A 21,347-nucleotide genomic window follows, 5' to 3' on the forward strand; every position below is an offset into this window, starting at 1 on the left:
TGTACTCGTACCTCCGTTAAATGCAACATAGCTCAGACAACCTTCCTCTTTCGCCTGGATTCTCATCAGTCTCTGATTCTGTAAAACATTATATTGTTTCTTTAGGAAAAAAAATATTGCACTTTTAAAAATGCATAAAAATTGAACCGAGTTCCCATTAACTCCGCCACACAGTCTGTTATTCAAAATAATACTTTTCAGAAAAAAAAAAAAAAAGTTTCTCTAGTTGTTTTGTGTTTTGCCTACAGTTACAGCATTCTCCATCGGGATATCCTCAGAACATTCTTCCTTAGCAAATTCCTAACAGTTTTGCCATCGGGCGTTTGAAACATGGCATGAGCTATCCGAGATGCGCACCGCTGGGAGTCACGGGTCTGTCCGCAGGTTCAGGATTTCATTGTACAAATGGGAACTACAATGACCAGAATAACCGTACAAGCTGCCGCTGCTATCAGGGCAGCTATCTTGCAAACCTTTGCTCTTCTGAACTCGGCTTCTTTGCGTTTTAATAAGGAATCGTAGCCAGGAGTATAAATGTCTTCCATCCAGTATTCTAAGTTGTTTGGGTTTAAAGATTCTTGAGTCTAAAAATTAAAAGGAAACAGTTGTTAATTGTCTGGGATCTGTCCTTAACAAAATAAACAAATAAAGCAGATGTGCCTGAAGGCCTCCCAACTGCATCTGGGTCTGCTGTCAGGATAAAGTGGGTTATTGCCGCTTCTCACATCCCTTCAACTCCCGGTCCCAGTTCCATAAGGCTGACGAAAGTGGTAAGAAAATACTGCAAAAAATAAACTCCCGAAACAGTATAATTCTGCTGCAAAATCCCTCACGTACCTCTGATTTGCCGTAAACTTCGTCATCTTGGATGGCATTTGAATAAAATCTCTTTAATCTGCTAGACAGCAGAGATGTCAGCAACTACCGGTCTGTTACTGCTTTTTAAATTATTGAAGCCCAGCTGATGGGAAGGGTTCTTAACACGTACTCCTCACGCACTACATTTTATAAAGCTAACCCTAATTTTGCTGCCATAACTTGCTTGCAGGGTGCGACTGCCCAGCCCCCATCCGGCACCCAGTCCCTCTGGATGGGCAATTTGTAGCCCCCCCCTCCAGAACAGCAACGTCTGGGGACACCATCCCTTCCTTTCAGCGTGGCAATACGCAACCGCAGGCAGTGGGTGCTGAACACCCCGTGGAAGGGGGTTGCAAGTGGTTTCCCATGAAATCACCCAGGACAAGGTGACCCTCAGCTTCAAGCTCTCCTTCCAGGCCCATCTTCCGAAAGTCACCTGGACGCATGATGCTATGACGCTGTCTCAATTTTAGGGGCAGGAGGAGAAGGGGACCTGGACACCTGGTACACAGTTTGGTTACACACATTACCCTGGTCTGTCTCCACTCTGCTCATTGCCAAAGTCTGAGTCTCTCTGGGTTGGAGGTGATTTTAAGAGTATGCCATTCCACACAGGTCCCCCCCCAAAAAAAAAAAAAAAAAAAAAAAGGGAAGGAGATCTGAATTGGTCAGGAAAGAACTTTATCAGTGTCTCCATTTGAAGGGGGTTTTTTACCTTTTGTTTTTTTCTTCCTTAGAATTTCAGCTCTTCAAGATTTGCACTTCCACCTTGCTGTTTTTTTTCCCTTCATCCTTTCTTTTAGGGAAAATGGGGGAAGCCCAAACACCAGGCATTATATTGCACTTACCGTCAGAAAGGAATAAAGCAGAAAGAACATTTTGAAAAATGACAGCTTTTCCTCGAAGCTGTCTCCTGTGTCTGGGGCCCCAAAGGGCCATTTCTTTAAAAAATGAAAAAGATTCCACATAAAAATGTTCCAGTAAGAATATCCTAACACACACCATTTCTGGGCTCGTAACAGAGCTGATCCAGAGCTTGTTGGACTCCACACAAAGAAACTCCAGCTGACTTGAGAGGGATTTGGGTAAGCCTTTAATTGGCTAATTCAGATTTTGTAGCCACGAGCTACTGGCTGAAACTTTGATTTGCCTGAGAGCAGCGTGTGCTTTATGTACAGAACAACCAAAAGAAGTGATTTTACAGCTACCCCAGAAATAAACAATTAAAATTGAGCAAGGGTTTTATGATCATTTGATGGAGATCTCTATGACAGCGCTAGTACGCTGAAACAGAGACCAGCAGCCGAGTCTGAGATTGTACCATTCGGGCTCTGAATGACCTGTTCCAGCCTCCTGAGAAAAACCAGCAACCCCATCTCTAAAGGCATCAGAAAATGGCCTGACAGTGTTTTGTCCCAGCAGATCATCACACACAGAGCAAAGCGATGAGATCTCTCACAGACCCCACACCTGGGACAAACTTTGGCCTGACCTCAGTTTAGCAATTTCTATTTTTGAAGGAAAGCCCAGCAGACGTGTCAAGTGCCAGGAGAAAGTTTAAGTAAACAAAGGTAGAAAAACCCCAAAGATAGCCATGCTATGCTTCCAGGAAGTTACAGTTTTGGACCTCTCTGCCTCGGTATTGACCTTTTAACTACTTCAGAAGGAAGATGCATTATTAAAAAGGCCCATTACTGTTAATCAGCTTCCTTTCCCATTTCATTGCCAGATGTAGGAATGTTCATTAAAGTATAATGTATTTACCTTCAGTTCTAATAAACTTAATCACTGGGAAAAAAACCCGCTCATCAGTCCGTGTCTATTTTCTAAGTTTGTCAGTAAGCTCTATTATAAAGTCTAGACACGGGCTTTGCAGAGTAGGTGCCATACTGACGGTCCTTTTGGAGGGAGAGACTCAAACCAGTAAAGTTTTATCACCTTTATCCTAAAGATAAATGATGGCAATAAGCCGATTTCTCCGGTTTGCTCACAGTCGTGCAGAGCTGCTTACAGGGAACGAAACGGCCCTACGAGGAGCAGATGGAGAACGCTTCTCCCAGGGGAGCTTTGCCTCCAAATATCACCTCCCTTGTTGCCTCCGCGCAGCGGGTAAGGGATGCTTTGCGACTGCCTGCTGCGGAGGAACTTCGTTCAGCCTATCCCTACTCTAGCGTACAGTCTGCAATGCCAGGGTTAGAAATTTAGTAAGCCCTCTAAAGCTTTTAAGACCCAAAAAGCAGCAGGCAGCTGAGGCAAGACGCAGCCTGGTCCCTGTGCTACCCAGCTTCTCTCCAACTGCACTTTAGCCACAGCAAAGCACAGGGGCTGGTGAGGACAGGGAAGCCTGCGTGAGCTGAGCCAGGAGGTGAACTTGTTGTGCACAAATCCCTGCACAAACGCTCGTGGCAGTTGCACTACAGCACTGTGGGGGTGACGGTTTTAATTCCAAACCAGCTAACGCGGGGTCCCGAGGCATGGCAGTTCTCCTTGGGCTAACCAAGTCGTTCTCATAGCATCCCGATGCTCTCCTAGGGCTTAGCCTGACGGGTTTGGACCTGGGTTAGGTACCTCCGCACTGAGCCATCGAGAGCTGATGTGGAGCCACAAGTCCCAGGCTCTTGCCTGCCACCTTCCCTGGCAGACGAGCTTTGGAGACAAGCAGACTCCCTGCCTGAGTACGGCTGCACCGCACAGACTGCTGACCACAGAGCCGCGTTAGCACGGCACCGATAAGCCCCGAGCTGTAGGTCAGTGTACCCCAGCTGCTGCCAAGCCTGTAGCTAGCGGAGGCAGCTTGCTCTGCTCTGGGGCACGTACACACACGCAAGGAACCCAAAACGCCTGAGGTCAGCATCGGTCCCCCCGCTGGCTCCGCATGCTGCTCTATAAATGCATATAAATGATACACAGTGATCTGCGCGTCAGCGTGGATTTCATTATGTGGTGCACTTTGTGCTTCGTGACTAAATACGGCAACATTTGTTTGGTCTTGACACATTTTGGATGGCATTCTTCACGCTTCCTCTTTAAACCTGGGCTCAGCTATAATCCTTCCTCGAACATGTCTTTTGTTTATCAGGCTAGACAGGGTATCCAACGTGGGCGCTCAGTCCTGGGTTTGGGCAGCCCATTATATATCAGGATTGTGATTTCAAATGCACCACGGTTTGGAAAAAATTAAATCAAAAAATTTGGAGTTGTCTCCCAGTAACTTGCTCTGCTCTGCTTGTTGCAGAAGAGCCTGCACGCTTCCAAGCTGAACAAAAATGCAAACAAGACAGACCATTAGCTCATCTCTTCTTCACATGACTCTGGTTTCCAACAGCCACTTCAAAGCTGCAACGGTGATGTGTTTCAAAAACGGTCATGGTATTGAAAATCTTCTACAAGTATTTTATGTTTCATATTCCTAGCAAAACGGAAAAAGCCCTCACACTTAAATCCTCGGTGAACAATTCAGACGGAACAAGGATAGAAGACAAAGCAGCCACGCCAGCTTCTGCACCACTCTGCCCTGCTGCGGTTGGGGACCCGTTCGTCTCTGCAGCCCTTTACCCCTGAACTCTTCTCTAGAGCTACTAACACCACGATAGCTTAGCAGACATCTCTCCACCGCAGAATAAGCTGGGAGCACCAACCTGTCAAGGATCACCATTCAGTAATCAAACATCCACGTTTTTCTTTGTCCCTGGCCAGGATGGATAGGGATCTGCAAGATTAGAGGCTCAACACTGCACAGCTCCTTCCTGAGCTGTCCAAATCCCTTCTTAAATGCATATTCTGGCAACACCCATTCGCAATCGCAATTCAAATTAGATAAATCAAGACTCACTTGTAGATCCAACGCTGCAATCTTGCCTTTATCCCCCGAATTCCTCGTGTATTCTTCTATGGTCCATGACGGCTGGGCGCGTTTCACTTCAGCCAGCTCTGTCAACCTCATGTCTGTGTAGAGAGGGTTGCTCTTCATGTGTGACTTGAGTGATGCAGGGTAGGGATGAGGACTAAAGACTTGTTCAATCAAGAAAGCATCTTTTGGTTGTTTAGACAGTCTGTGTGGCTGTGGGATCTCGTATTGCCTGTCTGCCTGCAATAGGGTTCAAAAGAATTTGAGAGAAGAAACAGGACTATGAGGAGGTTAAACACAAAGGACAGAGATATCCCTTTCAGAATCACCATATGATATTGCTTAAGCCATGATTTTAAAAGTACCAGCTAAGACCAAGTTTTGGATGACCCTAGTCCATTTGCCCATCCTCTTCTCACAACCACACCAAAGAGGTATTTGACAGACACAACTCCATGTTCACCGTGGAGCTGACGCAGCAGCGGAAATTTAGGTTTTGTACTGTTTACAGTTATAAAACTATTCTTAAAATAGCCCTGATGTGCAGAAAAGCCTAGCTGATCTGGAAAAGCTAAGAGCCACATGCAGAATTCCAGATTGCTGTTTCCAGATCAAGTCTTAACTTGAAGAAATCCCACGGGAAGCCCCCAGGTAGCACCCTCTTGACACCACACCACCCACGGTACCGATCCAGTGTCAGCCATGGTCTACGGCAGGAGTGAGGAAGGGACTTTCAAAGTCAGAATTTCATCCTGGGCAGACCAATGTACAGAAAAGCCAAGGTTTGGGCTTACTAATGGCAACCTTCCATTTCTGCAACCTGCTAATAACCCACAGTGTACGGTTTCATATTCATCCAACTGCACTTATTTCCCTCAAACCTCTTCCTTCAAAGCTGCAACGGTGATGTGTTTCAAAAACACATGCCCATTGTGCTCCTGATTGCCAAGGGAGCTGAAGGACCCCCAACCCACTGCACTGTCCATGAAACAGAAACAACCGTCCACATCATGCCCAGTTTCAGCTGAGCGGCCACCAGAGCCCAGCACAAGGACGGCCACGATAGCTCTGCGATCTGTGAAGACAGCAGTGAGCATCTGTTGGGAGGGATGGGCAGAGCTTCTCTGACTAACCAAAACAAGACCACAGCTATGCTGCATTTCCTCACCAGGAGGTTTAAGATTCATGTAAATGACCATGAAAGTCAGAGACAGAGAACATAACTACAGTTTGCGTCTCACGGTACACCTACAAGGATTCATTTCTTGAGGGATTTGAATCCATGAATCTATTTTGTTGGCTTTTAAATATGCACATATTTCTCCGATAAAAGCCGTCACAATGCAATTTAAAAATATCCCTTTTAAAACAACCAGTAGAGAATTTCCATTTTCCTCACGCCCTTTTCACCAAGTTAATTACCTGGCCTCATTATATCGCCACTGATGATGAATGCCACCATCATCTTCCAAAGATCTCACCCACATTACTCTCCCCCCTCCTCCCCCCCCACCTTTTCAAAAGAGCAAAGTGCTTTTAAGGAACAACTTGACCATATTGCAGCTGCCAAGCAAGAAGATATAGGTACAAAATCACTCAATTATGATAACAATAAAGACAGGCATAATATGGCAGGGCAAAGTATCGCCATACCCTGAGGCTTGTGATGACTATGGAAGACATTCATAACTAGATTATCTTTAAGTGCTTATTATGTGAGTTAAAGTTGAAATTACCTCTTTAGATTTCCTGTGCCAGTCCTTATTTTCTCCTCCATCTCTCTCTTTCATCTCCTCTTCCGTAATGCCAACTTGGTTGGTGTAAGTAATAGCTCTCCAGTCTCGGGGAGAGTTTGAAATACTTGCTATTTTGGATTCAGTTGCACTGTTTTCCTCTGTTAATGATCTTGATGACCTCCTAGTAAATAAACTTTTTTTTAAGGCTTTTACTCGAAGGCTCTCGCTATTACTTCCACTGGCGTCTGAACAGCACCACTCTGGATTGTTCTCCAGTTTGCCCCCATGAGGAGTATTGTGGCACTGAAATATCTGCGGGGAGTTACTCTCATCTGACGCTGCCTCGCTTGTCAAAGAATTGAGATCTATTTGTACACTGACCTTCTCTGGCTGCTGAATTTTTTGATCCAGCTTGCTTAATTTTCCCAGGACTTGGGAGATTTCTTCTCGGACGCCTGAGAGAGATTCCAGTTTCTTCTCTATTTCGCCAATCCTCAAAACTAATTTGCAGACGCTCGTTTTTAGTTCATCATCTGTGTTACTGATATCTGCCCGGACCAGTTTATCCAATTTGTTGCAGGCACTCCCGTTGGAGATTTTAGTCAAATTGTGCTCAGGTGAGCTCTCACAGTCTGATTTATGCACCTGAGACAAGGAACCGGTGCTGTTGTAGCACGAAGACTGCATCACTCCCGTCGACCCGCTGATGCTCATGTCATCCAAAAACCGGAAAATGTCACTGATGTCGTCGCTCACGATTTCAGAGTCATCATCTGACTGCTTGAGAGAGTGCCGCTCTCCGTACTTGGCTTGGCCCGCCGCACACAAATCCTTGCATTTCTTGTGGTCCAGAACTTGCTGCTCTGTTTGTGTCCCAACACTTGTGGTCCTGTCAATGCTTAAGATCTGAACAGAAGTACAGTTGATGCTTTTATCCTTAAACTTTTTGGCTGGCTCATGTTTCTCCACTTCTAGAATGGAAGGAATTTCCTTGGGTTTATGCCCATTTGGTTTCGCAGCGTAGTTTGCCTGCATAATTGGCTGCTGATCCTTCGCGTTTAGGTAGGACTGATGCCTGTCAGCTGAAGGAAAGTTTGGAGAGGGGTTGTTTGAACTCTGGTATCGCGGCTTCTCTTCAGACTGCTTCCTATTAAAAAATGATCGTTCAAAGTCAGGTACCTCCTCAGTATTTAAACTCCAGCTTTTAGCTGGCCAGGCAGTTTGCTTGGTTGGCTTTCCAGTCCACTTCTTGGTGTCCTGGGGCCCGAGAATAGTAGTTGGACCAAAATACGTCGAAGCTTGAAGATCATCTAAACTTTCATGCTTCGCTCGTCTTTTGTCTGGTATAGGAGAATAAACTGGATTCAAGTACTGGCTGCTGTATGGCATTTCAAAGCTGTGGTTGAAGAAAGCCTGCTTAGAGCTTTCTTTCCTGTTCTGAGGCTCTCTGTGTCCATCTTCTGGCTTTTTGTTGGACGGTATTAAGTTGGGAGATATTGTAATCAGATTATGAAAATCTTCTTTGAATATATTTCTTTTCTGGACACACGACTGCATCAGAAACGGCTCGTCATTTGAAATGAAAGTTTCTTTTATGCCTGCACTTATAGGCAAGGAGTCCTGGTCTGAAATAGATTCATTCTCAATGTTCATGGGGAAGTACGTACTCTGCATCTCGCATGGTGGAGACGTGGCGATGGAGTAGGACGCCAGCGCCTGAAGCCTGTCCAGAGAGGCAGCCCGGCCCTTCATCTCCTTATTAACGCCGAGTAAAAAGTTGGGTTCTGACGAAGGGACAAACTGTTGACAATCTTTGCAGTCCATCTTTCTGCATTTTGAAGACCTTCTGACTGGAAAGCCCCGGTTAAACTCCTGGTCGTTCAGCTCGCAGTCGGGCACGCAGTCTGCCATATTGCAGATTTCCGTGTCAGACCTACAGGACTCGAATGACTCTTTCTTCTTCACTTTTTGCCTTGCAACTGGAAGTTTCTCCTTGGCCACTCCCCCGTTCATTTGTATGAGGTTGAATATTGTTACTATATCTGCTGCAACCATGATTTTCTTTGATTGCTGATTGTTTACAGTGCATCTCATTTTGTCTTTGAACAAAGTCGCTGGGAAATTAGGATCCAGGCAAGCGGTGTAAAACAGCACGCTTCTGAGCTTGGCCAACTGGGATAAATCAAACCTCGCGCACAGGGACTTGCAGAGGTCCTGGTAAGAAACAGTGTTCTGCTTCGTGTCCAGCTCCTCCAAGATCTTCACCAGGAAGAGCGAGGATTCCTGGTTGGACTCCATGGCTTAAGCGGATTTTGTTGTTTAGCCTGGAAACTGCGTTCCACTTCTACAGCAACACACAACAGCAAAAAAAAAAGAAAAGTAAGTCACCCACAGATAATATTCCAGACTTTGTACTTCAGCCACAGATGGGACCTGACTCCCTATGCCGTGCAGCTGAGGGCTCGCTTGTATAACCCATCCTCATGTTTCTGAATGCCGGGCTGTAATCCTCGCATCGATGAAATCAATACTTAAATGGAATCAGGATTTCGTCCAAGGAGGCTCATGTCTGTCAGCGTCTACTAAAGCGAGCAAGCGAATAAACAGCAGCAGCTTTGGAGGGGCTGAACTAATGGCAGATATACTATCCCAGCCTGCTTGCTTCGGGGCTTTCACAGAATTTCTTACCAATTTGTGAGAGGTTGAAAGTACAGACACGTCAAATTGTTTGGCAATAATTCTAGCCCCGGCCTAACCAGGGATGATCTACGACGCCATGACAACCCCAGCTGTTTTCATATCTGACTGCAAACAGCTCTCAGGAAGATTTTCTGAGAATAAACTTCTGACATGTTTTTTTTTTTTATCTCTGCACATAATTACCATATTGCCTATTTAAAAACATTATTTTCTCCTCTACTCTGACTTACCTCCTCTGGATACCATGACAATTTTTCCAGAAATAACTTTTCCTAAGTTTATGATTCAGGAATGGAAAAGCTGCCTGGTCCCAGGCGAAAAATCTGTGTGAGCCCCGTTTCAGCTGTAAAGTGCAAAATTTATAAAAGAGCAGAAAGAGTTAAGAAAAAAAAAAAAAAATCCTACTGAATCTTGAAACCAATCCAGCAGATGCTAGAGGGCTGGCTGCCAATCAGGGTGGATTTGAAGACTGAGAAATATCAAGGACAGAGAACATCCTCTTCAGTGATGTGCTCCCAGAGAAGCCCGGGGAGTGCAGCTCCATTCACCAGCCCGAAATGATAGGGCAGAGGTGGAGAGCAAAGGCTGCACATTTATATGGATAACAAGAATAGCTCGAGCAAGCACAGCTAACGCTAGCAAACAACTTGGGAAGGATATAAACCCCTGTGCTTTCAGAGTTTAGACCAACCTCTAGCTATTATGGATTAGGAAAGGATGTTGATGGGGGGCAGATTATTGTTCATCTGCCTACTGTGAATATCCTTGTCGGTGTCTCTGCTGTTGGCTACTAGGAGAGACAGAGCATGGGATGATGCAGTCTGCCAATTCCTATGTTTGGTCGCTTTGTCTTTGTTATTCTTGCTGGTAGGAACAACAAAAATATTTTCCCTTCCCCAAAAAGGTATGGTATCTTCCCCCACTCGCTCCCAGCCTTAGGTGACCCCTGGAATTAGCCTCTCCATCTGCATCAAGTGCAGAATAGCCACTCGAATGGCAAAGCACAAAAGTCAGGCTTGCAAGGTTTCTCATTAGTCATTTAGAAAGTCAGCTCCCAGCCAAAAACCTCAGGAGTCCTGAGTACCGCTCCAGCAATACGGGGCTCCTGTTCCCTCTCTTGTAGCCTTTCATCTTGCCCTGACATTACACACTGGCGATCGCTATCAGTGTCAGAAGCCAACGTACATCAGCTTTCGTAGCATCTTCCAGAGGGAAAAAGGAAAACTACCACGTTGCCCATAAGAATATGAAACAACCCTCCAAACAAGGACTCGGCTGTTTATTCCAGCAGCATCTTTCTGCTGCGTATGATCAGAAGTTGAGCAGCAGCAATGTGAATGTATTTCTGTGATTGTAAACACTACTCTCAGAAACCAATGGCTACAGGGATTTTCCAACACCTCCGCTGCATGCGTGTTTGCTTTTAAAGCTCGTGTATTATGCGTAGCAGCACAACTCTTTTGCTAACTGACAAAAGACCCAAAATGTTATAGCGCTCAGTGCTCGGCTGCAGAAAGTAAGGCTAAAAGCTGGAGGAGGACACTTGTTCCCTCTTTATCGACAGTGTGTGATCGAAGGCACAGCCTTTTTAACAGCCTGCCCTCGTATTTCTCTGACATGCCACAATTAGAAAATGAAGTTCCCAAGCTAGGTCCAACCTGCTCTGTCTGCCACCAAAGCCACCAAGCGCTCCCGGAGTGAACTTCACCCGCGGGGGCTCGGAGACTTTCCCGGCTGCCAGGGGACTGCCATTGCGAGTCAATTTTCTGCATGTTATAAATCTGCCATTTGGGGCAAGAGTGGAAATCTGTCTTTTTGTCACCTCGGGGCTGAATACCAGCAAAAGCGACTATCTCCTCCCCTTTGTAACTTCACAGCTTCTCGCGAAACCCTCACCTGGATATGCATTTTCATAGCCTCCCGCTGCCTGCGCCGGCCCGCCAGCGCCCTGCTTTCTCCCCACTCGCTCCCCTGCTAAAATACACAAGTAGCCAGTTTGCAAGAATATATTTCTTAAAACTGTCCGCCCGTCTTTCCCTGCCTTCCCGTCTTTACTCTCTCATCCCAGTGAGGATATCCGAGGTACAGTTTCTTGCATTTTTTTTGGTTTGTACCAAGCCATTCTTAGGCTACCCTTCCCACCAGAGGTTTTAACTTCAATTCAGGTTTCTCAACCCTATGAATCTAGAAAAACTTAGGGGCAGCCTGATTTTCAAAGGTGCTGAGCGCTGACAAGCTCCGTAGGTTCAGTGGAAGCCCCGCATACCCCCAAATCTCACATTGCCTTTACCTAGCACCAGCAAGGAGCCTTGGTTTGGGGACCCCAATCCCTACCCGAGCAGCACGGCAGTGGCACTGAGGCACAGACCCCAAGCAGAGGAGCTCTGCTAGACCTGGTTTAGCTCAGCCTGGGACCCTGTGCTCCCAGACCCAAGCCTGGGAGATGGCAGTCAGCCGTAAGGCGGTGAGGGGACAGGGTGGTGACAGAGGCTTTAAGACCAGGGTGGGAATTCGGCCAATTCGCTCAGCTACGGGAGGTGGGAATTGAGAAGGCAGGTTGCAAAATCAGACGTAGGCCTTGAGGAAAAGCAAGCCAGCCAGGAGTTGGAATAATCTCCTCTTCACCCCTTGGCTCTTCACAAAGAGCTTTCTGGTGTGAGCGTGCAGGTGCGAAAGGTACCTTAGGGTACTTCAGCCTGGGCATGGAAATGGGTGCTCCCTTGTGCCAGAGCATCAGAAACGTTGCTAGTGGAGCACGCAACAGGTTCACGTGGTGAAGAAGAGGCTGCATTACCCCATAAGGATAATATAAAAGGGCCCTGAAATCTCGTTTCCTGGGTGAGGGATGTGAAAACCCGGTGCCAAGGTTTTTAGTGGCACATTAAGCTCCCCTGTCTCTTGTCAAGCCTCCTAACAGCATGCGACAGAGACAGGTGCCTCTTGGCAAGTCAACCCAGGAGCTGCCACGTCCCAGGTGCCAAGCACTTGGCCATGCACCAACTCAGCTGTTATGTCCACGTTCATTCATTAGCTCTCAAAGCAGGACCAGAATAGACCTGGACGTGGCACATAAACGCAAAGCTCCAAAATATGCAGAGAAAGACCTTTCAGAGACGGTACAGGGTCATGAATCAGCCAAAAGCAGCAAAGTGAATGAAAGTACCCACAGCAAGAGCAGCAGCACGGGGCTTCCTCAGATGGCCTCAATTCCACCAGTGTCCTCATGCCTTACCTTCACTACCCGCAGCCAAACGCCCCCTCCAAACCACCCCCAAACTGACTTTGGTCTCCAGAGACATGGAGCTAACCACACACAGGGAACAGGATCTAGCTTATTTATCTTCAGCAAGACAGTCTCTGACCAAAGGAGCCACTTAACATTTCGTCTTTAATGATTTTTGTTATATTAACACTGGGAGGGTCGCTTTGACTTGGCTTCCTAACGTTCGACATTCGCTGCTCTAATAGCGCGATTATATCCCAGCATGGACTCGTACAGCATCATATTGCACAGGTAGTCGATGGGGTCTGACTCTCCTTGCACGGAGATGAGCTCCAGGCTTACCACAAATCAATGCCTTCTTGCCCTGCACCAAGAGCAATGAACTGAGCTCTCATCTTACCATTAACCCGCTATCTCAGCCCCTGGAGGAGAAGACCAAGAGCATTACAGTTGCAACCTCCATCTCTAGTGGTGCTTTCAGCTGCACAAAGGGAATATACTGTTCTATTTTCTGGTGTCTTCAGGAATCAAGTCCCCGTAAAACCTCTCCCTTGTGGTCCTCCAGACCACGGGAATCTGTGTACTCCTTCATGCAGCTTGCTTCCCTACAAAAAAATCCAGAATGCGCTTTCCCTCCTCACCACCTCCCAAATCAGCGCTGGGGCAGGGGGTTCCCTTCACCTCCTGACTACCCTGTAAATTCACCATCCATGGGACTTCATTAAATTAGTACTGCTCCCCGGTTGCGCCTTGAGCCCAAACCCTGCCCCACTGTGCGGGCTACGGGCAGGGCACATCAGGGCAGATAAACCCCAGCACGGAATTCAAGAGAAACTCCCACCACTAGACTTCCCTGAGCAGCCGTGGGGTGGCAAGGTGCCTCGCACGAGCCTGAATCGTGGCCACTGGCAGGCAGACCACGTTATCTTCCTCTGTTATTTCCTCCTTCATTTCCTTCCCTGTTCTTTGTGCCTCTGATATTTGCCCTCCCCACTTCCCAGTATCCACAGCAGGTGCAGCTAACACACAGATGCCATTGCTGGAGTCATCGTTTCCCTCTCCCTTTGATTTGCCTGCCGAGAGGGAAACAGCATCCTTGTTTTGCTTCCCCCCACGGTGACTAACGGGCCACCCTATAACACCATTACGGCGACGACAGAGCGAGCGATCCTTGCATAAATTCCCCCAGAAAGAGCCAGCTACTTCAGCGCAGAGGAACATTAATATAGAGCCTGTAATATGTTGGTTTACTATTAACTTGAGCTCATAAATCTTTCAACCTGTCTTCCCAGTGCCAGATACTATAAAGCAAGGCAGGCAATGCACGCCTCGCATGAAACATGTAACGCATCGAGACGGAATTCAGGTTTTGTTTTCTCCCGTACTCACAAATCCAGTTCCCTGTCAAAACATTAAGAAATTTCCGACGAACGAACGAGTATCTTGAGCCCCGGCTGGCTCCTACCATGCACGCGCAGACGGGGGAAGGCACTCGGGGAAACAATGCCCATTTCCACACACCTTATTCCTCCTCCTCCCCCTTCCTTCTGCTGCTCATTAAACAGAAAACTAAAAAGCGCACTTTGGAGCCCTGCCCGTGCAATGGCAATCGCTTCTCTCCACCTTTCATTGAGGAGGAAAGTCCTCCCGAACAGCCCGACACAGGCAGCCTCCTCCGGACCCTCCGCTCGGCTGTGCGGGAGCAGGGTGGGCTCCGGCCCCCGGGGCAGGCAGGGGACGCGTGCTGGCTCCCTGCCTCGCTGGTGTGATTTTTATTCACTCCTCCAGAGCCGAAGGGGACGAACGCCCGCAGCCTGGGAGCTCACAGGGCTTGTGCACCGGCTCTCACCCACCGACGTCTCGCTGCTGTTCTGCACGGGAACGACACGCGCTTTGCACCCTCCCGGGCATCCCACTGCTATCCGCATCCACGGCTCACCGGTGGGGACTAGCACGGGAAGAAGTTGCTATTTTCTGGCTCTTGTGTGAACAAGCCATGGAAAACCACGCTTTACAAACCCAGCTCCTTGACAGGCAGGCTCTGCTGTAAAAGGACTCTGCACAACACTTCAGCTCTCCCCCCGCCCCCCAGAATTCAGCAGTTTTTAAAGGCTCCCAGTGCATAAATTAATGGGGAACTTGTGGATAAAGGCAGCGTACCCTCACGGCCGTGTCAGGGATCAAGTCAAACAAGGTTTGCCATTGATTTTTCTTGCACAATAACATTAGGCTGATTATTTGCATTGTTCAGTTACACAATCCGGGTTAAGGTATCTATACGATCTGCAAAAGTGCAAACAGTCATTCTAAAACTGCAATAAATTACTTGAATTATTACTGCATCATATGCTTCTAGTAATTCTTTGCCAACTATTGGCCCGTACAAACACACAAAAATATTGTCCTCTCAATACGTTATTAGAGCACATCCAAGTCATGTTTTTCCCTGAAAATTTTTCCATAAGGAGACACCATTGCAAACACTGACAAGATAGACACAAAAAGGTCTAATCAAGTTAAACGTGAGCAATTTATTCCATCTGCGGACAACCTGGATGTTTTGCACGGCAAAGCTATAACAACCCCACTACCACCCCGGACCTGACTCTGCACAGACCGGCTTCCTCGCCCTGGTGGGTCTGGCATCCCTGGCCCCCATCCCCACTGCTCCCCATCCCTCCAGGCTCCCCGCTTGGGATTTGGGGGTCTCGGGGCCCAGGCCGGGGGGCGTCACTCGCTCCCCTCCAGCTGCCCACAGCTGTGTGGGACTGAAGTGGAGCTGCCAAAGTCGTTGATGGAGTTTCAAGAATTTTGAGGTCCCCCTCCCCGCCTTTCCCAGAGAGCCTGACAAAGAGGTGGGACCTCAGGGGACCCAGCGGGGACCGCAGGGGCTAGGGGGGTGTCTCTTACTTGCACTCACCCCACCTGCCCCCAACCCGGCGCGGGAGGAGCCTGTGCTGAAGCCCCCTCCCCGGCACCCCCCCCCCCCCGGTCCCCAGAGCATCCCTGGGGAGCGGAGGGCGCTTGTCCCCGGCGCCCCTTTCCACCAGCCCACCCCTTGGCACATCCGTCTCCCCCCCCTTTCCCGCACCTGGGGCTCACCTGCGGGGTCCCTCTGCCTCTTGCCCGGCGAGCGCGACCGTCACGGCTGGCTCTGCCGCTGCAGCAGCCGCTTCCCAGCGAGGAGGAGGAGGAGGAAGAAGAACCCGAGCCTGAAGCCCCAGCAGGATGCCATAGCGCCGGGCTGCGCTGACAAAGGCGGCAGCAGGTTGGCATGGGAGGAGGGAGGGAGGGGATGGGATGGGATGGGAGGGAAGGAGGGAGGGGGCTGCACAGGCCGAGCCTCCCTGCGCCGCCCCCCGCCCCGCAGCTGCGGGAGGGGGCTGTCCCGGGCGGCCCCGGGCGCTGCGGCAGCCGCCGGTACCGGCGCTCGGCAGCCCGCAGGGACGGTGCGCGGCAGGGACGGGGATGGCGGGTGACACCCGCGCTTCAGCTTTTTGTAAATTATTACTGCTGTTAGCATTATTGTTATTATTATTATTATTAGTGCGAGTCCCGGCTGCTCTCGCAGCTTTACAAGCTGCGGCCGGGGGGAGGGGGGGGGGGGGGGGGTGGTCGGCGTCCCGAGCCCTGCAGCCCCCCCCCCCCCGGCTTCAGGCGCTGCTTGGGGGGGGTGGGGGGACACGGACGGGGACAGCAGCGGCCCCCACCGCACTGTCGTTCCTGCTATTTCCCACCCACCCACCCCCGTACCCCAAATCCAGGTGACAGCTCGCCTGCAGCCTGGCGCAAAGGCGTGCAGGGGAGGGGGATGCCCAGCCTGAAAGTGACCCTCTTCCCATTTGTGGGACACGGCACCCCAGTGCCCACCCCTGCGCACCCACCGCCCTCGGGGTGCGAAGGCCACCGATGATGCACACAGGCCTTGTGCTGGACGGCTGCCCGCCATACCCGACCTCCCGCTTGGCCAGTGGTACCCTACCTCCCCATAGACAGGCGGGTCATGGCCCTTGCGGGGATGGGGTCTGGTGGCGTGGGATGCCAGCGCGAGGTGGGAGTCCCCGACCTGGGGTGTGCTGCCATGCACGGGCAGCACCAAGGCACGGTGGCTGCCAGTCCGGGCAGGCAAGAGCTTACGTTAGATCAGAGCGTGGCTTCTTTCCTTGCTGACGGTCAGCTTGCCACACCACCCAGAAAACATTGCAGAGAGTTTTTAATAGACGTGTTGCTGGGTGAATAAAGCAGTAAGATGTCAAAGGCTTGACTTTTCATCTCATTAGCACTGTTTGGGAAGTAGACTATTGGCTTTTCTTTCCTAGATGAACCAATTCAAAGGGTTGTAGGCGCAAACACATTGTGGCCATCAGACTGCTATGGACTAACTGGGATAAAACTACGTGGTTTACTTACTCTGACAACCTTGGGAACAGACCTCTGCTTTCCTGGGAGAAACAAGGGGTCAGAAGGGGGTTTTGGTCTGAAACTCACTGATGTGCAAGTCCTTCCACTGACTTTGAAGCATATTGTATGTGATTCAGTGTATATATAGTATCTGTAAAGACACTTAAAACACATAGCAGCTAATACAAGAGAAGATAAACATACATCTTTGTAAATGAAAGAAAAACACGTTTATACTACATTTATTCTTACCACTACTTAACAGCATTGAAAGAGGCAGTGTCCTTGGTCCCCATTTTCCACGCTTTTGTCAGATTGTTTTATGCTGTAAGTAGCCATTTACTTCTGAATTGCATGGCTGGATGATTTCAGCCCTATGCCACTTCCCATAGAGCATGCCTTCATGTCATCAGAATGGGCAGAAAAGCTCTCTGTACCTTTCAGAATTGCAAACACCAGAGAATAAGTAGGTAACATTTCTTACCGCTAGTCCAGGTGTATCTGATCTTACTTGGTTTCATCCAGGTTCTGATAGGTTTCCAGAGCTGGCTCCCACAGCGAAAGCCTGTCTAACGAGGAGCATAATAAAAATAATAACGAGATCGATAATGCATTCCCTGATTATGCAAGAGGATGTCTGATCAACGATCCCCTGATTGATAGGAATTCCCCAACTGCATAATCCCGAACTCCTCCTGGGAGGAAATGGGACCATGCAGCTGAAATGGTGGTGCGTCAGCCAGTGCTCCCACGGCAAGTAGTCCTAGTGTGTGCTCGCTGGCCCGAGTCGTAGCTGTGGTATGAAACTGCCTCCTGTAAAAGCCTGGTGAGAATTTGATGCTCAAGGCGTCGGTGGAAGGGATGCTTTTCAACGCACCTCCTTCACATGCTGCATGCGGCGTATTTTGCACAGAGCGTTGTTCCTTCAGCCCCAAATCTCTCACATCGAGGGGAAGTGGAAGAAGCCATGCCCCAAAGCCGGGCTGCAGCCAGAGGAAAGTTGGGTGACTTTGTCTTTTTCCTTCCTCGCTTCCCCCTCAGCACACAGAAATTACATTTAATTGATGGCAAGGGTTTCATTAGCTTTTGGTGGGCTGTGACTAGTAGCATATAATTAGGAATCACCTGCAAAAATTGGTTTGAAACAGTTAAATGCGGTGCAGATTCATGAAGACAAGACGCTGATTTTACAAAAAGGCACTGAGTGGTGTATCCCAGGCTGAAGGTGATGCTCAAGAAGGGGAGGGGGCTGACATAGTGGCTGTGAGCAGCAGGGCTGGCCCCCCCTGGGGCCAGGGAAAACCTCTCTGAGCAGCTTGGGGTGCTGCAGGTCTGCAGTGACACCCCCCCTTCCCTTGCTTTTCCATCTGGCCTCCAATTCTGCCCCCTCCCCAGGCCAGGTTTGATAGCGGCTCCAGTGGGAATTTCGTCCGAGGGGAGAGCACCAGATCAGCTCTCCCTGTCCCCGTTCCCCATCTAATTTTAGCACCATCATCTCCTCTCTCCCCTCCCCACCTTTCCTTGACATCTCTGCTTTGTTCTCCACTCTTTCCTTTCATCTCCTCTTTCCTTCAGTGGCTGGCACATTTACCCCCCCCCCCCCCCCCCCCCCCCCCCCCCCAGGCCTCCCATCTTCCCTGCCCTCCCCTTCAGCGACTCCTTCCAAATTAAGTGGGAGACCCACTGGATGTAGGACATGTCTCCTCGAGCCAGGGGTGTCCAGGACTGTGCACACCCACCTTTCCCAGCTTTTCTGGCATCACAGTGCTGCAGAAGCAGTGCCCAGCTCCCCACAGAGGATGCTGTCTCTTCCTTTACGTAGCATAACCCTAATATAAAGATATTTCTGCCCAATTTGCTTGACAGAGCCAGAGGATGTTCCTCATTCATACACGACGCTAATCCCAGTTACAGAAAAATGAACACATTGCCACTGCCTTGCCCTCTCTCACAGCAGCAACGGTGCTTTTTGTTTGTGCACAGGAATAACTCCGCAGGGCTGGAAACGCTGAAGCTGATGGATGCTGAAGGGGAAGCTCGCGTTGAGGGTAAGGTCTAGGAAAGAAAATCTGACTTTCATCACCACGACACTCGCTAGCTATTTCTCTGAAACTATTTCTAAGCTATTTCTGGCTCCCTCTCCACATTGATAACTCCCCACGGGGAAGCAGGTTTTTCCCACTCGTGTCTTGCCCGCACTCTTTTGCAAAGTTTTCTTTCAGTTGCATCCCCTCTAGAGCAACGTGCATCCAGCAAACCGGTGTCAACTGCAGCAAGGCTGGGCTCAGGGCTCTCGCCTTGCCGTGTCTCACGCGATGTGGCTGTAGCACCACACAGCTGTTACGTGCTTTGCCTCGCACAGACTGATACAAGTGATTAATTTAAACCAAACCGCTCATCCCATTGGCAGCAAAGGGACTGGCCCGAGGGCTCGTTTTAAAGCACTGAGAAGTCTTTATGCAGCAAGCCTTTTCTTCAGCTTCTTTATTGCAACCTCTGGGCAGATTTGTACCATTAGGAAAACAAAAGCTCGACATACCAACAACCCTTCAACCAACTGGGTGGTTTAGCTGCTCTCAGGAACCCCCAAATCATTTCCTGGTGAATCTCATTTACCGAGAGGTAAAAGAAAACAAATTTCATTTTAACTGGGACATGACCATACCTAGCACCTTCTCCAGCACAGATGTTTCTTAAACAGCTAGCAGCAAATGGTATTAAAATGTAGAAAACCGATACAGCTTATAGTACAATGACTGGTTTACGTTTGCCAGTGTGCCAACAGCAAATCCTTAGTCTCTTCTGGGTTTGCTTTTAAGAGAAAATCTAAAGTCCAAAGCATAGCCCTATGCTGGGAGTACAAGCGGTTACACTCCAGTTAGACAGGACTCTGAGCCGGTTTTGCTCCCTGAAGTGTTTAACCAGGATTTGGGAGAACAAGGCAACCCCGGGTGAATGGCCGGACAACCCAGGGCGCTGATTTCTTCCCCTCTCTGCCACAGTCTGGGTGAAACATTGGATTCTCTCCTAGGTTAAAGACAAATAACAAAACTTTCTGCATTGTTAAATAGCACTTAGCAATATGTAGCCTGCAGATTGCTATTTTTATCAAGTACTCCGTATTTGCACTTCCTCTGAAATCTCAGTAGGGTACCAATATTGCTGAAGTTGGCTTCTGCGGCCAGCATGCACGCAGGCTATGCCTGGAAAGATGCATCTTTGAGTTGGCAGTGGTTACCAGTGAGTGATTGATAATGGGCAAACTTCTTGTTCAGCTAAACGGGTTTTGGCACAGGATCGCTTGAAATATAACAACCAAAAAAAAAAAAAAAAAAAGTCTGTTGAATAGCATCCACCCATACCAGATGTGCTGACTGGAGAATATGCCAAATTCTTCAAAGCAGTACACTTGACAGAAGTCCTAGGCAGAAGTGATTTTTTTCCCCCAATATATTTACAAACAAAGAGAAAAGTAGCTATGGAGTGGGATGGATAAGATAAAATATTTTTGTGAATATTGGTCTAAATGCTCTAATGAGTTTCCCTCTGCTGTGTTGAATTACTTTCCAGTGGGCGTGGGAACAACTGGCTTTTGCTGGCACAAATGCCTATGAGAAATAAACTCCCCATATTACATGTTCGAGCATTTGTAAAATGGACCGTTAAGACCATGTACAAAACCACTGATGATTAAAGTGGTCACAGGCTAATCCAACTGAGAGAAGAAACTTTATATTTAAGCTTGCTTTACCAACTGAAACAGACTCAGAACGATTACTTATATTCACAACCAATATTTTTATAAATGAGCCTTCACTTGGGCTTTTCAGTTTTGGGTCTTTTTGAATGCATTGTTAACCACGAGCAAAAGAGGCGAGATTCAAACGCTTCTCAGGTAGTAGCGCAGAAAAGCTCCCTTTCTGGAGCGAAGGTGCACAAAAGCACAGGCGCCACTGATTTTAGGTCAAAAGTGGAGGAAAAGAAATAATCAGGGGCTGCTTTTTGCTTGCAGCCCCTAGGAGGGAGCGAGCATCTTGCAGAGTGCTGGAAGAGCTGCGCAGATGGAGTCAGTGTGGCTCACGGTTACCCGCACTCAGCCATTGCTCCGGCTGTTTAGGTACTGGTTCATCTTGATCTGACAGGTGAAGGCAGCAGCAAGCGTGAGAGGTAACCACCTGGCTACTTTGCAAGATTTCTTTGACCACAGCTCAACAACAGGCTGTGCAGGATCTCAGGTCAGGGCTGGAGACATATTTGTTCCATGGAAGCTCTTGGGAAGGTGTTACCTTCCATACCGAGTTCCAGAGAGGAGAAGGTATTTCCAAGCTGTGCAAAGTACATGCTGATTTCTTGCGTGTTCAGGTGAATTTGCTATGCAATCTGTCTCTCCGTTGGCTACTGGCTCATCCCCAAGTCTTGCCCATCAAGGTTTTCTAAAGGAAATTAAAAATAACCTTCCCATGAGAGAACCTGAAGGAAGATATTTCACCTCCAGGGATGCTCCGAGGTGGAGGGTGGTGCAGCCCTGCCTCCCTGCTGTCTTTAGCCCTTGCACCGTTTCTATGACCGTGACCTGACCACG

The 21,347-nt window shown here is 48.7% G+C and overlaps 1 protein-coding gene across 1 annotated transcript; it reads right to left on the reverse strand.

Annotated features, from left to right (window-relative positions):
* Nucleotides 1-386: 386 nt before the first annotated feature.
* MINAR1 (membrane integral NOTCH2 associated receptor 1) lies at nt 387-8,739 on the reverse strand (the record flags this gene model as incomplete). The annotated part of the gene is made up of 3 exons (XM_082488847.1): nt 387-584; nt 4,691-4,945; nt 6,442-8,739. 3 exons carry the CDS (start codon nt 8,737-8,739, stop codon nt 387-389), a joined length of 2,751 nt encoding a protein of 916 aa, XP_082344973.1.
* Between the last annotated feature and the right edge of the window lie 12,608 nt (nt 8,740-21,347).

Source organism: Vanellus vanellus (genome assembly GCF_965231255.1).
Source record: "Vanellus vanellus genome assembly, chromosome: 11".
NCBI lineage: Eukaryota > Metazoa > Chordata > Aves > Charadriiformes > Charadriidae > Vanellus > Vanellus vanellus.